Raw genomic sequence first — 15,092 nt, 5'->3', positions numbered from 1 at the left:
AACCCAGGAAGTCATGGTTACATTTCTCTCCTGCTCCCAAAATGTTGCTTAACTTTGACAGGATGTTTCCTGGTGTCATGTTTTGCTCCCGTGGGCCACTCGCCCTGCTCTTAATCTCCTCGGGCCTCTTGGTAATAGCTGGAGATACCTCAGAGGTGAATGATCTTTGATCTCAGTTTGTGGACATTTATGCCCTGGTGAACTATGAACTGACCCAGTTCTTCTCTGTAAAGTTTAGCCTTGCAGTCTGGTATCAAATGGAAAAATAAAGGAAGATCATAAAGACTTTAAAAATGTTTATTCTTTGATGCCTCAGACTGTGAGTACAGATTTTACTCCTCTAATGCTGCAGTTAATCCGTAGGAAAGAAGTAGACTTTGTTAGCAGGAGTCTTCAAGGTTTTAGCTGCATCAGAAAGATTATATGGGAGCTTTTTGGATGACTTTCCAGTGTGAAGAAGCATCAACAATGTGAAGGAAATAGAGGTGTAGTTTTGAAAGATGACTTGAAAGATTGAAACTCCAAGACTGGAATGGTAACAACAAGTTGACACTTTAACAGCAAAATCCAGCTTGTGAGATGACACTGAATACAACCACAACACTTAAGGAAAGGACTTCAAGAATTAAGATTTCCAGAAAATAAGAATTGACCACAACAGCAAAAGGGAAATACCTCTGTATCTAAGCTAGGAAGAACTTAGAAACTGTTTATTATACTGTTTAGAGGGGGGTTTCAGCAGGACCGGGAGAAACAGTTTGCAGAGAATGGTTATAGATACCAAGCCAAGTGCAGGAAAGAGGACAGCAAGTTACTGTTAAACCATAACATGTTCTTCTCTGATAAGAGAGAAAGCCTTGAAGTTAATGATACAGTGCTCCTAACTTTCCTACTCAAACATTATAGTCCTCTTACAAAGGAAGAAACATCTGGAAAATATTTCTAAAGACTTTAACAGATAATCAGTGAAGTAAATAAATATTTCACTAAAGCTTTGTCTTCTTCCTGAAGTTTATTATTATTACTACTACTACTACTACTATTTTTTCATTTGCTTGCTGTGATTTGTTTGATTAGCTTGTTGCTGAAGGTTAACAATCTTTGTTATAAGAGCACAGAAAATTACCATTTTGTAGTTGACATTAATTTATAAAAATTCCAACATACTGTCTGGTTTTGGTAGATGAATGTTTCTCTTCGTTTCCTGATTACCCTTGGAATATTCCTTCATAGTTCTCTTAATTCCTGTAAAATGACCAAAGCAAGCAGTGAACTGTGTATGGTTGCCTGATGGAATTTCTGCTGTTAGTATGAGCGAGACCTTGGGAAAATGTCTTTGGCACAAAGAAAATCTGCTGTCCAGCTCACTCAGTTGTTCTGTCACTGTGCTCAGGGTTTGCTGGTGTCTTTTTGGAATGCCTGGCTTTATCTGACGAAAAGGTAATTGTTTGTGAGCCCCTTCCTGGTTTGTTTGGCTTGGAATGATGTGGATGGACATGCAGAGCAGCTGAGGGGCACTTGGTCTTTCTTCATAGTCTGGATTTCAAAGTACAGGTATCAAAAGTTCATCTCCAAACCTCACTTTCCTTGCATGATCTCATTTTTCGTTTCCCCTCAAAGACAGATTTGCTGTTCCAAAGTACAGAGTTGGGGTCTGCACTGCAGGTTTGGGAGGACATCACTTTTCCTACCAGCATATAAACCAGGCCTAACCTCTGTCTGGACAGGTGTTGCTAAATACTTTTAGGTTCAGGTCTAGTCTAAGGGGCAGTCCTTTGAACCCTGGAAAGATGGCTGTGCTGGCTGATGGGATTGTCATGCTAGGAACAGGGAGAGCCCTTTAGCGATGGTTCGGGTTTGGGTTCAGGCCATCCAGCTGGAGTGAGACATCACAGAAGCTCAAGTACTCGTAGCTCTCTGCTCAGGTCCTACTCATCTCCTTAAGCTCCAGCTCTGTGTGTCGAGGCTGTCTCAGGAGGACTGAAGTGTCCTGTCTGCCCACAAGTGGCTTTGCAGCCGTACCTTGGGAGCTGAGGCTCCAGCCGCGTGGTTTGTTTAAATTTCCTGCCTCTAAAAGGTAAATTTCTGTTTCTGGCTAACTCAGATTTTGGGGGTGAGGAACAATAGCAAATGATGAATTCTGATAGGAAGTGACCTATTCTTTTCCCCAGGCACTTTAATTTGGCCTCCTGTAGTGCTTTGTGTTCAACAGCCAGCCAGACAAACTTTGTCTTCATTAATGAACCATTACACTGAAAACTGACTGAAAGCTGTTAATATTTAACAATTAATAATTAGTATTTTGTATAGTCTGACAGCTGTTTTTTAGTTGTTTTTAGTCGAATCTTCAAGGGAGAGGTAATGCACTTTAAAACACTATATATTTTTAAATTGAAAATATTTAAACTGAAAATATTTTAAACTGAAAATAAGTGTGCATTAAATTTTTAAATTTTTTTAAGTTGAGACTTAGCTATAATAAAACCGTACTCAATGACAGATGTTGGTCTTTTTAGTGCGACATTAAAAATTTTGTGTATATTCACATATGATCTTCTTTTAACTTGCCATCTAAATTGCTTAAGTTTTTTAATTGGCTTTTAGTTCACCTTATCTAAAATCTGCCTGATTCAAAAAACAAAAATTCCCCTGTTTTTAAATTGAATGTGTAGGCTTTCTATAGTGTGTCTACTTCTATGTCTATAGTATGTCTACTTCTACAATTGCTTTTAGAAATGAACATTAAGAAATTTAGGTATACTGAAAGTTTCCTACATTCTGTGATGGCGAAGAGAATTAAAAGATTTTTTTTTTTTAAGCCCCAAGCACCAGAAATTTTTTGTCTAATGTGTATATTTTAATTAATCATTACTATGATTGAATAGTTTATGCTTTTTTATGTTTTTCTTTGTTCATAAGGATGATATTGGGGCATCCAAGGATGCTTTTTTTATTCTGCCTTCCCTGCAACCTCTACTTCGTGCTCTACATGATGCGCTGGTTGCTTAGCAATTCAAGTTACAGACTGCAGCAGGCTGTTGCAATAGTACTGGTATTTTTCTTTAGCTTTGCAACCATTTTTTGCTAAATATTTTTTCTGCCAAAACTACTTCATTGTCAGTGTTCAAGCATGCATTTCAGGGACTGCAGAATTAGGGTTTGTAAATGAACCATGAACTGTACATGTGGATTCTTTCTATGTTTATTATTCCATAATTTATCTTGAGACTACTGTTTGCTGGAAATAAATAACTGGTTTTGTTTCAAGACCTCTCTGTTTGTAGGATTTTAATGTTTTAAAGCTTGATATAGGGAAGCTATCTGGATAATCCGTGTTTATTGGAGCATGTACTGGCTATATCTGGTGTTGTTCCATCCTGCACACAGCATGTGTCTGTCGTGTCTGCCAGCGAGTGTGTACCTGGTTTATTCAGGTTGTCTTCCTTATTCTGCCTTCCACCAAGTGTGTTGAGCAGTGTTGGCAGTAAAAGTGTGGCCTTTTGGAGTGTGTCCAGCAAGGACACAGGCTCGTCTCTATAGTTGGAGCAGATGATCCTGAGGCTGCGTGTTTTATTCCTCCCTCCCTCAGAAATGAGAACAATGGCTTTGGAGGAGCTGTCTCTGCATCTCAGAGGAGCTGTAGCCGGGTGCTGTTAGGTGGGGTCTTGCAGTGGTTTAGAAGAACTAAGTGTTGGTCCTTTCCTGCTGGACAGACCCAGAACCATTTTGTGCCACAGAAATAAGGAGGTTTCCAAGCAGTTGTGAATCTTGAAGCAGTAGAGACTTAATACGCTGCAGATAATGAACTAGTCCCCCTTTTTGTACAGTTCAACTTTCCAGGTTAGAACTGAGGACTTCTTCTGGGATACTACAACCATTTCATTTTCTTTTGAATAAACAGAGAACTTAGGTTTTCAGATTTAGCATGAAGTTTTGTGGTGGTAGGCTATGTCAAATGGGACTTAATCTTTGAGGAGTTGTAAAGGAGTTGACTTCCACAGCTCATCTGAAAGTAGCAGAACTTTCTCTTCCCATGTGATGGAAAATTAGATTTTCCATCATTAAACTTCTGTTACTTTGCCCAAGTAATCAAAACAGATGTGCAGATTTGAACATTTCACCAAACAATTTCATGTTTTGCTTCAAGTGCTGAAATAACATAAAATAACCCATGGTACTGATTTGTCCCATCTTTTAAGGAGCTTCCAGTGTTCTTTCCTGTAAAACATGTATCTAATTCTACAACCTTTTTTTCTAGTGCTTGAGAGTCAGAGGCAGGGCCCTTGCATTTCAGAGACAAGCTATTATGTTCCTTAAATGGTGGAATGCCAGTTTTGTCAAGAAGGTTTTCAGACCTTCTAAAGACTTACTCTGGCATTGTGGGAGTCTACTCACCCCTGATAAAAAATACACTGTACATTTAGTATTTCTCTGTCAAAGCTAAGTACTTTCTTGACTACAAGTCTTAAGTGAATGAACACGTCTGTTTTACAGTGGCTATTTTTAAGAATACGTGAAGGCAATAAACCCCATCTTTTAATCCTAAAACATTTGATAGTTTAAGACCAATCTATTGCCATTTCAGGTGCTTTTAGGCTGTAAGGGCAATGCCAGTGCATTTTAAAATTCTTTTTAGTGAATTCTTTTTTTAATGTAGAGTGACTGTGAAATGCTCATGTGAAAGACTGAGGAAATTTTGATATCAAGGAGCAACATTATTAAACAAAAATCCCTCTTGCTGTCTTTGGTTGCTATTTCACCATTTTAAGAAAGGGACAGATGCATGGACTGTGCTTTTGAGCATTTTAAGCCAAATTTGCTGGAAGTCAGTGTTGGTTTCCTGACAGTTTTAAAGTATTTCAGAATTTGTTTGGTCAGCCTTATTTATTTGGAGCAGAAGTAACTGGAAGACTCTGGATCACAGTGCTGCATGTAGAGAATTTCACCATGGTTGTTGTGTTTGGGCTTTGAAACAGCAATATTTTGTTGCAATTGTTTGGCTGACTCCATTGGAAATAAATTTGTTGTCTTGCTTTACTTGGAAAAGCATGCTAAAAGCTTATGCTGCTTCCTGTTGGAAAATAGCAGCGAGTTACAAAATTAGCACATTGATGCCAATTATAAATATCATATCATCCCAGTGGGAATTTCTCCTTTTTATGCAAGTGGATGCATACGTGGTGAGAGTACTTCAGCCACTCTGGGAACACAGACATATAATATCTATTCCCAAACAGCTGACGAGGCAAGGAAGCAAAATTTGGCTGAAAAATCTTAAAATCAACATTGATTCTTAGGGAGGTAAACGTTGTAGAGTTTCTTGCTGTACAGAGTTTTGTCAGTGAAGCAAAAAAGATTAAGTATTTTCAGCCTTTGCACTCCTTAGAGGGTCTAACTTTGGCTCTGCATTTTGTTTTGTTGGCATAGGTTGCTGGATCGCTTCCTTTCCTCATCCTCTCCCCTTTTTACTCCCTTTCATAAATTGTGCTGCCCAGGATCCTGCTGGTCTCCGTGTGGCAGGGAAAGGGGAAGCCTGTGTTCTTCAGGGGCTTTACTGTTTGGAAAAATTATTTTCCTAGTGAAACAGAGAATGGGTAGTGATTGGGCTCTGCATTTGCCTGTGTTGCCTCTGCCTTTCCCAAATGAACTTTGGAAAGGCAGCAGATAGTTAATAGTCTTGGCATGGAGACCTGAGGGTGGTGGAAGCTGGAAGGAGTAATTCCCAAGTAAGGCTGTGTGCGTATCGTCCCAGAGGTGGAATATGGTGCCCTGGGCAATGGCAGACTGGCTCCGTGCCATGCTCCATTCTCCACTTTCCTTGGAACGGCTCTTTTGAAGATCCAATTACCTGGAGAGACTCTGCAGAGAGCAGGGCTGGAACTCCCAGCGCTGCTGCACTGGATTTGGGTTTGTTTGGGGTGCAGAACTTGCACACAAACACTAGATTGTGTCACAGTTGTCCATGAGTTTTGGCCAGTGTCCAGGAGATACAGTGTGTTTTATTGTGACTGTTTCTAAACTGCCAGCTCTGCCTTAGACTTATCTGTATTTTTCAAAAATATTTATTCACTACATTCCCCATGCCTCCTACTTTTTTTAAAATCCGCTGCTGGTGTGAGGTCTGGTGCTTAACCTCTTACACCTTGTTATGGATTACCCAAGGGAAGTGTCTTTCCAGATACTAAAATGAAATTATTTGACCAGCCCTGAAAAATCAAGTGGAATTTTCAGGAGGAGAGGCCATGAGGAAGGTGACTTCAGAGAATGATTTTCGACTGTACTGTCACTGAAGGTTGTCTTACAATTGATCAAATGACAAAATTTAGAAATGAATGTATCTCCAGAAGGGTTTGAAGTAGCTGCAAAAATAAGAAACTGCTGCTAAAGATGATTTGAGATATGATGTGTTTTCCTACCAGTGCTTTAAAGCATTACTCTGTTTGCTGTTAACTTTGTTTTCATTAAGAAATTATTATTCTGCAACTTTATTATGTACTTTAATTTATAGAAATTAAGTGAAAGGGGTTAACTTCCAATTTTTAGTTTTGAGTTTTTGCTGCTGTTTTCCACTTGCTTTTGTTAGGATAACGGGTGATAGTTGAAATGAGAGGATAATCTTTTATGCAGACTCTTACTATGGGGAGGATTCTGACACCACAAAGACTAGCTGTAGTTTCCTGATAGTTTCAGTGAGTGAAATGGGCAAAGGGAAAAGGTAAAAGAGTGGTTGTGTTGATTAACAGGGTGATGCAGAGATGACTGACCAGCCAGGGTAATTGAAATGTGGGAGGAGAGGCAGCAGGCAAGTGGCACAAATTGCAGGTGTTGAGGTGGTGAATCCAGAGGGAAGGCTCTGCCCCTGGGAAATGAAGAAGGAACAGTACCTTTTGCAGACAACTGAGCTAGTGTGCCTTGACCCAGTCATCTGGGTTATATATAAGATATTATATATATTTAAGATAGATAGATCTATATAGATATGATTTATATATATAAAAGATGTCTAATAAGATATAAATTATCTTGATCTGGTGCTTTAAAGAGGGAAGGCAAAAGGTGTGTAGGAATGGAATGGGAGTAATATGGGTTAAAAGTGTCTGTGGGGGAAAACTGGAATGATGAATTTTGATACAAGAGTGAGAAGTGGCTTGGTGCAAATTTAAGTTGTGTACTGAGAAGAGAGAAGGACAAGATGAGAAGGAGAACTATGTAGTGCAAGTTTGGGAAGGGTGAGACACAAAGTCTAGACGAGGAAATATGCTGCAGGCCTAAAATTAACCAGAGTTAAAGGAGAAGAATGTTTCTGTGACAGTGATTTTAAGTTCTCAGAAGCTGATAGAGGAAGAAACTCCACTCTGAGAAGTTCTCTTGTGTGTGGCAGAGAGCTGAAACTCAGGAAGGTAGGAAAGCATCTTCCCTTCTTCTCCAGGTCCCCATTGACAAGCAGTGACTTTTTTGTTTATTGCCAGCTGATCTTTCTTAGGAAGTTTCTCATAATTTGGAGAAGAAAACAATTTATTTTGTTGATTTTTCTAAAATTTGAAATGTTATGGTTTTAGAATAGTTGTTCGGTAGGGTAGGTAGCTTTTGGATAGCTCTGATTTCCCGCTTTCCTTCACAAGGGGAGACAAAAGGTTTGGTGGATTTAGCTTGGTTGCAGCTGAGGGCAGGAGGGTATGTTTGTTCTCTAGGAATGTGCTGGGGAGGGTCAGGGGTAGCATAAGATCAGATAGTTGCAAAATGGGTCCAAATTGATTTGGCTGAAAACAAAAAGTGGTTTTGGTGTTTTGCTCATTTGTTTTGGATTTTGGTTTTGTGTGGGCGGGGTTTTTTTTTGTTTATTTGTTTTTGAGTGGGATTCCAGGACAGCAATGGCAGGAAACTGAGGCTGTCTCTGTGGGTGCTGTGTTAGTGTGAGTGTGCTTGTTAGCAGGGTCTGCAGGCTCAGGATGTCCTTTCTGATGCTGTTCCAAATGGCTTTGTTTATTCCACCTCCTTAAAACCATTTCTTTGGTTGTTTTTTGTTACATGACAGGTATTTGAACTGAGAATGAGAATTATTCTTAAAACTTCCTGATGTGTAAATAGCTGTATGTATTACCTCAATAGTGCTTGTAAATACCTAATGTAATACTTTTTATTAATGGGATGAGACACCCTGTGTCAATGGTAGTGTTTTAACAAATGTAACTCTCCTCTCTTTAGCACAAATGCACTGCCAAGAAAAAAGTCTTCTGTGGTGCAGGTACTGATTATATAATTTCAATACCATAACATTAAAATGCATAATAAAAGACTCCTGCATTAAATATGCTTTCAAAAGTGCACGTAGAGGCACATATGCTGTGTATATGCAATAACATGTCCTTTCCTTTCTGAAATTTCCCCAGGTATATGTGGAATTTGATGACCTTGAATGGGAAAAACGAGAGTGGGTTAAAGTTTATGAAGATTTTGCAACCTTCTTGGTGGAGTACCAGCTGGTCTGGGCGAAAAGAAAGGACCCAAGCCAGACTCAGGGATCAAAGATCAAACAAATTCAATGGCCTGCATTGGTAAGATACTTGAGCAGTTGCACTTACTAAACTGTTTTAATCTTTTTGATTCTGTCCTTAGGAAACTGTCTAGGTTACTCAAGTGGTGGTGGAAAGTGGTGAGCACGGAGTGGGAGGTGGGTAAGAAAAAGAAAATACTAGCAAAGCGTGTTCATGTTGGAGGGGTGATGTGATAATAGTCGCTCATTTTGCTTTTTGAATCAACTTAGAGCACTGCAAAACTGACCTGAATGACATGACAGAATTAATGTCACTTTACATAGTCAAAGCATCTTACAAATACAAAGTTATCAGTAACACATCTTACTGCTCTGGGCAGGATTGAAACCAAGCTGAAAAATAAACCCTTAAGCTTGTACCTTCTTTGTGGGAGCTGAGGGTATCTGAAATTCAGGTCAGAGTTCAGAAAGATGAGAGAAGATTAATAAAGTAAGTGGTAATTGTTTGCCTGTTTTATGAGGTGGTGCTTGTGACTCTCCCTCTTGCTGGAGTGCTGCCCAAGCATTAAAACTGTGAGATAACTGCTGGGAGGTTTGTGTGCGTTTGTGGCATGCCTTGGGATAGACCTGAGGAATACTCAGGATCTGATGAGATAATCTAAGAAGCAATAAACATGTATTCCATTTTGCTCCAAAGAAACTAGTAGTGCTTTCAAAGCCTTCAGAAGAACCAAACAGATCAGATTTTGGGAACCTACTATATTGGATTGTTTTCTATGTATGGAGTTGGGGAAGATTTCTCACAGACTGGTGGGTGAAAGTGGACTCTGACAAATTTGTCAAAATGGTGAGGGGCAGTCTTAAATATATTTGATATTAAGCCTCATATATGTGACTTCAGCCTTGGGTTTTTAGAAACTTGTGGTCTAATGAATTTAGATGATATTTTTAGATGGTATTTTTTTCCTTCCAGCTTTTGCTGTGTCTGTGTTTCCTTTCAATACCCTTCATATTCTTGTCTCTGAGCACTGAATGGACTTCTGGAAGTACTGTCATGTGATTATTTTTCTGGAGCTGTGGTTGGAACAGTCGTGCTGAAGGTCATGAAGCTGTCTGCTCTAGAAAGGCATAGATTTAGGATGGACTTACCTCCTCCTCAGGGAATATTCCTGCGTGACTCAACTTGTCTGTCTGTGCTAATGGACTGGAGCAAAGCAAGCTCAACTTTCTGGATGTACAGGCTGATCCATACATTTGCTTGTCCAGGCAGGTTTTCTGTTTCATGTTAGTGTATCCTTGAGCAAGAATTTTTGGTTTCAGGGAGTCGTGTCATTTGCTCTTTGAAGCCACCCATCTCTCCTTGATTGAGGTGGGTATTTTAAAACCTGTTAGGAACTTAAAACTTGGTATCTAAGTACTCGGCTCTTTTGCATGCTTTTAATCTCACCCTCTAGGATAGAGGTCCTTCTTGGGTTTAGGAGGAGTGTACTTCTAGTCTGGCTGCTGATCCTGTCCTCAAGTTATAAGTTAATTTGTTGTAACTTGCTAATGTGTGAAAGTGTTTTAGTCAAACCTTTCTCCCAGTAGACACTTTTATCAAACTTGTGCTGGTCCAGCAGAAGGCAGAAACTTTTTTTTCTTCCATCTTATTATTTTATTCTTTTTTAGTGTTTACATTCTTGAGGCAGCTGATAGGCGTGAAAAGGAGGATTTGCAAGAGATCTCCCTCCTGCTTTTGCCATTAAAAACCTGAAATCATAGAGTCTGAAGTGTGAGGCTCAAATAGCTTGTTGGGTCACAGTTTCCAGATGTTAAAGTTGACAAGTTCTCAGCATCTGTACTTGGCCTGCCTACAGATGTTCTATCAATTCTTTTCTGAGTCAAACCCTCTAGTCATCCTTTCCAGTAAAGTGCAGATACAGGATATTAACTCTAGTTAGAGCAGATGCCTTCCACAGAGCTCTCCCAAGGTTCTGCTCTGTATCAGTCACTCCTCTGAGCACACCATGCCCAGGGAACACCACCGGTGCTCAAATTGCCAGGGAACCTCAGGATTTTGCTGCCAGACGATCTCAACACTGTGGTGGAGTGGATGATCTCTCCAAAGGTTTGTGGGATGTTCTTTGGTTGTGGGGTGTTTTTTTTGCTTTGTTTTCCAAAATAAGACTTATTAAAAATGGGAAAGCATGAAAAAAAGTAGTGAAAAATTAATTTGCCAAACAGCAATAGGAATATTTTACTCTTTTGGTGAAATCCTGAGCGTGGATGTGATAATGCACACGTTTTGGAAGAGTTGAGTCTTGCTGTAGTTTTTAAAAGGAATGTCTCAAGCTTCCCCTTGCATGTGAACTATACTGAAAAGAAATGATACCAAAAAAAAGGTTTCTGGTACACTTGATTTTGGATGCTAATGTAAATGCAACAAAGCAGTATTTAAGTATGTTTTATGCAGTAGTTCTCCAGAATCTTTGCTTTTAGTGGAGTGAATGACAAGTTCTTATGTTCTACTTGGATGGATGTACTCTGCATTTACTGCATGGTATTCAGGCTCGAAGACAAGGTCTGCAGTTGCTGTGGGGCTTTCTGTGGGCAGTTATCAGTCTGGTTAGTGCCTGTGTGCTTCACAATTACTGATTGCTTTTACCACTCAATTGTGTGATAGGATGAAATCTCCCCTTTATCTATAAACTTCTAGAATGCGAGTTGGTCACAAATGTTGCTGTTTTAAAATACCTGAACGCCTGAGGTGTAGCTGGTCCTCAAAGCACAGAATCCACTGACCTTGTGTAACTGTGCTTTCATATTTTAGGCTCTTTAGTCAGTCTCTCCCTCCTGAGAAAGGGAGGAAATCAGAAGGAAGGCCTCTTTCTCCTTGTCTAGAAGCTGAGTAACACAAGAGGGGTAGATTATCTGCTGCATTCAGTTTCTCTCATGATGTTTTACCTTAAGTAATTGAGATGATTTAGAGATGTCAGTGCAGGAGAAAACCTCCTGGCCAAAGGATTAGCATAGGGAAAAATGAAAGTATGGAATTTGAAAACTTAAACAGTATAGGTAGTGGAAGTGAGTGATATGCCTTTCCACATCAAGGGATTAAGGAAAGTAGCCCAGATAAGGTGCTGAAAGTGAAAGCATTCCCTCAGGTTGGAAAACAAGCAGGTTTGCATGTCCCAAAAATACAAAAAGAGAGGACTGATGGGCTCAAAGTGATGGGCTTGGGGAGAATCACCAGTACTCCAAAAATGAGGGAAAGTTGTTTTTTTAATTTCTCAGAAACGACTTTGAAGCAATTGAGGTGATGAATAAAATGTTTTGACCTGCAGGTGGATAAAGAGTAGTTGTACTTTAGGGGGAGTAAATAAATCTCCCTGATGTAGAAATAGTTTGGGCACTAGGATGTTAGAGATCAGGGATAAAATTTTGCCTATGATATAATTCAGTCTGAAGTCTTGGGGATATGGTGGTATCCCTGCAACAGCCAAGAGGGGAGATGGAAGTACGTGTGTGGGCAGGGTGACAAACTGGAACCAAGGTTTTAATGTGGCCAGAACAGAATGCTTCTGTGAGCTGTCAGTTTGAATTTAATTACTGTCTCTCTAATTGCACGTTAAAATATCTAGAAATAAAGTGTAGAGGGAGAAAAAGAGAGGACAAAGGATAGAAGCAGCTAGAGACATTTTAGAGAATAACAGAATAACATGAATGAAAAGTAACAGAATAACTGGGAGAGGACACTAGGGTAGAAATATAGATAGCAGTTCACTTTTAGGCACAGGAATGTGTGGACTGAGTGTCTTTTTCTTAATAATTTTGTTTGGGAAGAGAGTTTTGGAAACTCGAGTAATGTGCTTAAATGAAAATTTATTACTGGAGGTTTACAGATAGAAATGTATTTCACACAAACATATTTCACACAAGCATTTTAAGAAGCATGTTTCACCACTTTAGAAAGGAAAAAATATGATTAAAGGAGTTTAAGATGGATAGATTATGGCAAGTTTGTACTTTCAGGTAAAGGATCGGGGAGAATACAAGGTTGGAAAGAAAAGATTTGGAATTGGAGATAAGGAAAAGTGAATGCATTGAATGGGAGTGCACATTAGAAACTTCTGCAACAAGAAAGGAAGAGACTATAGAACAGAGAAGGAAAAGTATTATTTTATTTTGGCCTTTTCCTTTTGGAAGAAACTGGTGGTCTTGTGCAGGGTAAATGTCAAAGGAGGAGACAGCTTGAGTCAGTATAATGTGCTAAAAACAGGAGTAGGGAATGGTACACTGAGCTGGCAGGGCAGAGCTGGGTGTCTGGGAAGGTGATGGCTCTGGGTGTTTTCTGCCTTCTACTGGGTATGGCTTGTTTTGTGAAGTGTGTGTTGCCTGTTGTTACACCTGTAAACAAACCAGTGCTGCTTGTGAATTCATTGTGAATCCACAGATAATAAATCAGAATCTACAGATAATAAATCAGAAGAAACCATGCTGTTGCTTGAATATGAAGGCATTGCTTCAGTAGCCTTACAGTATTCCTTGTCCAGCCAACAGATTTGCCTGGCATACAGCAAGGACTGGTTCTCCTGCCATTGTGTGTTTCTGAGAAATATATAGGTAAAAGCTGAAATACATCTTCATGAGGAGATCCTGAACATATCTCCTAAGGCAGGGAGGCTGGAGGAGCAACTCAGTCTACCCCCCACCCCTGTAAAAAAAAAGAGCATGTGTCTATTTGCCTGTCCTCTCTTTCTTGGAATAAGTGAAGTCATTGCTAAAACAGTGGCTTGAGAACAGTCTTTCCTGGGACTCTGTCCAGGGCTCTGCAAGAATATAGGGCTTTAGCCAGGCTTATAGCAAAACCAGGGACAAAGAGTGGATCTTCGCTGGCAATGACTAACTCTTTTCCATTGTGAGAATCTGGAGCTGATTTACAGTGGCCAGTGGCATATGTGGGACTGAGGGCCTTCAGTCTGACCATCATGCTAATGAGGAGGCTGTCTTGCAGAAGAAGGAGATGAGGTTTGTTCTGGGTGGCAGTGGGTGTGTTTGTTCTGGGGAGATGTGAGTGAGCCCAAATGTTCATGTGCTCACTGTGTGTCGGGGTGCTTGGGGGGAAGTGTAAGAGCAGCAGCGTTTGTGGACATGTGGAAGATCAGACTTGTCCTCTGACCTTATGTAGCCTTTTCCCTCCTCCCTCCCTGCCCCTCTGTCCCAGCTGTCAGTGGCAGAATCCTTCTGCTTGACTGCATTCTGCTTCAACTGCCTTGATTGTGCTGGATTATAAAGCAAATACTTATAAAGTGCCAGTTTATTGGCATTTGTGTCACGATTAAAGAAGAAACTGCACAGATTGAACAACAAGCTTCTACAGGGCTTCCAGGGCTGCCTGAGACAAATCAGATTCTTTATTTTTGGATGGTAATGGAAAGTAGAGCAGGTCCCTTGTTATTCCTGTTTCTAGGGTTATATACTACCACTTTTTCAGTTGCTCAAGGATTTGTTTTCTTCCTGGTCTGGATGATCTAAATTTTAACATTTCCTAGTAAGTTACTCTTTTATATATTGGTCCCATGGATCAGATTGATCCCTGTCAAAGTCAGGAGCTTCTGTAGATATTGCCGATGTTCCTCCTTCACTGCAACCTGTTCTCTCTCTGCACAATGAAAAATAGAGGTATACACTGTCAGATACTGTGATTAAATTCTCAGCAGACACTCAAAATACTTAGCAATAAAAAGAAATAAATTCACAAAGGATTACTACGTGTATGGAAAGTAAGGCAGAGAGAAGACTTGGGCTTCGGTCTCCTGAGTCCTAAAAATAAGTCAAAACTTTGAGGATATTTCAAATTTGAGGGGAGGAAGTGCTGTAGCTTCCAGTGAAAACAATCAAAAACTAATAGTGGATTTTTCAGCTTCTCCATTCCCTGCATCAAAATTCTCTTGCTTGTATGCCTTGCTAATATGGGGTAAAGATGAAATAGATACAACAGAGGGGAAAATGCTTGGAAGCTGTCAGCTTCTTGGAAGACTTTGGTGCTTGGGGAAGAGAAAATTTAAGTAACTGACTCAGCAGAGCATAAATGACCCGATTTTTGCTGCATTGTGAAAGACAACGACATGCAGAAACAGCACTTGGAGATGGTTCAAAGATTACTTTGCTGGAGAGCAGTTACTGTGATATTCCCACAGAACATCAGCACAGGCACCACATCCCGCCTGTGTACTTTGGCACTTGCTTTTTTTGAACTGCTGCTTACTGGGAGTCACTGCTCTCCCTGCAGCCTTCTAAGGAGAGGGCATTACCTTCCCAGGACAAGCCCCAAATGAAGAGCAGTAAACTGGAATCTGTCTCCCCAGATGCTCTGTTGTGAAATATGGGTGTTGTCCTGTGGCCTCCCACCCTGGAAATGAGTGATGGGGTGGAAAGGCTCACTGCAGTGCTGTTTTCTATGTTGCTCTGGTACTTTTTGTGCAGTTATGCTGGATCTTCTGGACTTCACTGGAAAGTCATAAGTATTTGAATTTTTTTTTTTTTTCAGTAGCATTTATGAGAACAAAATTTTCCCTTGTGCTGAAGAAAACAAATTGCTTTGTAGCTATCTAGATCA

General features: G+C 40.0%; 1 protein-coding gene across 2 annotated transcripts in view; it reads left to right on the top strand.

The window, feature by feature from the left end:
• Positions 1 to 15,092, top strand: part of JMJD1C (jumonji domain containing 1C) — a 154,570-nt gene that overhangs the window by 39,451 nt on the left and 100,027 nt on the right. For both annotated transcript variants that reach the window (XM_050305485.1, XM_050305492.1), the window contains exon 2: positions 8,391 to 8,555. In XM_050305485.1, coding sequence (XP_050161442.1) covers positions 8,391 to 8,555 — 165 coding nt within the window. The remainder of the gene's footprint in view (positions 1 to 8,390; positions 8,556 to 15,092) is intronic.

Source organism: Myiozetetes cayanensis, unplaced genomic scaffold (genome assembly GCF_022539395.1).
Source record: "Myiozetetes cayanensis isolate MyiCay16 unplaced genomic scaffold, myiCay2020 scf10, whole genome shotgun sequence".
NCBI classification, from domain to species: Eukaryota; Metazoa; Chordata; class Aves; order Passeriformes; family Tyrannidae; genus Myiozetetes; species Myiozetetes cayanensis.
Note: the sequence above shows the minus strand (reverse complement) of the source record. Positions and strands in the feature narration are given on the sequence as shown.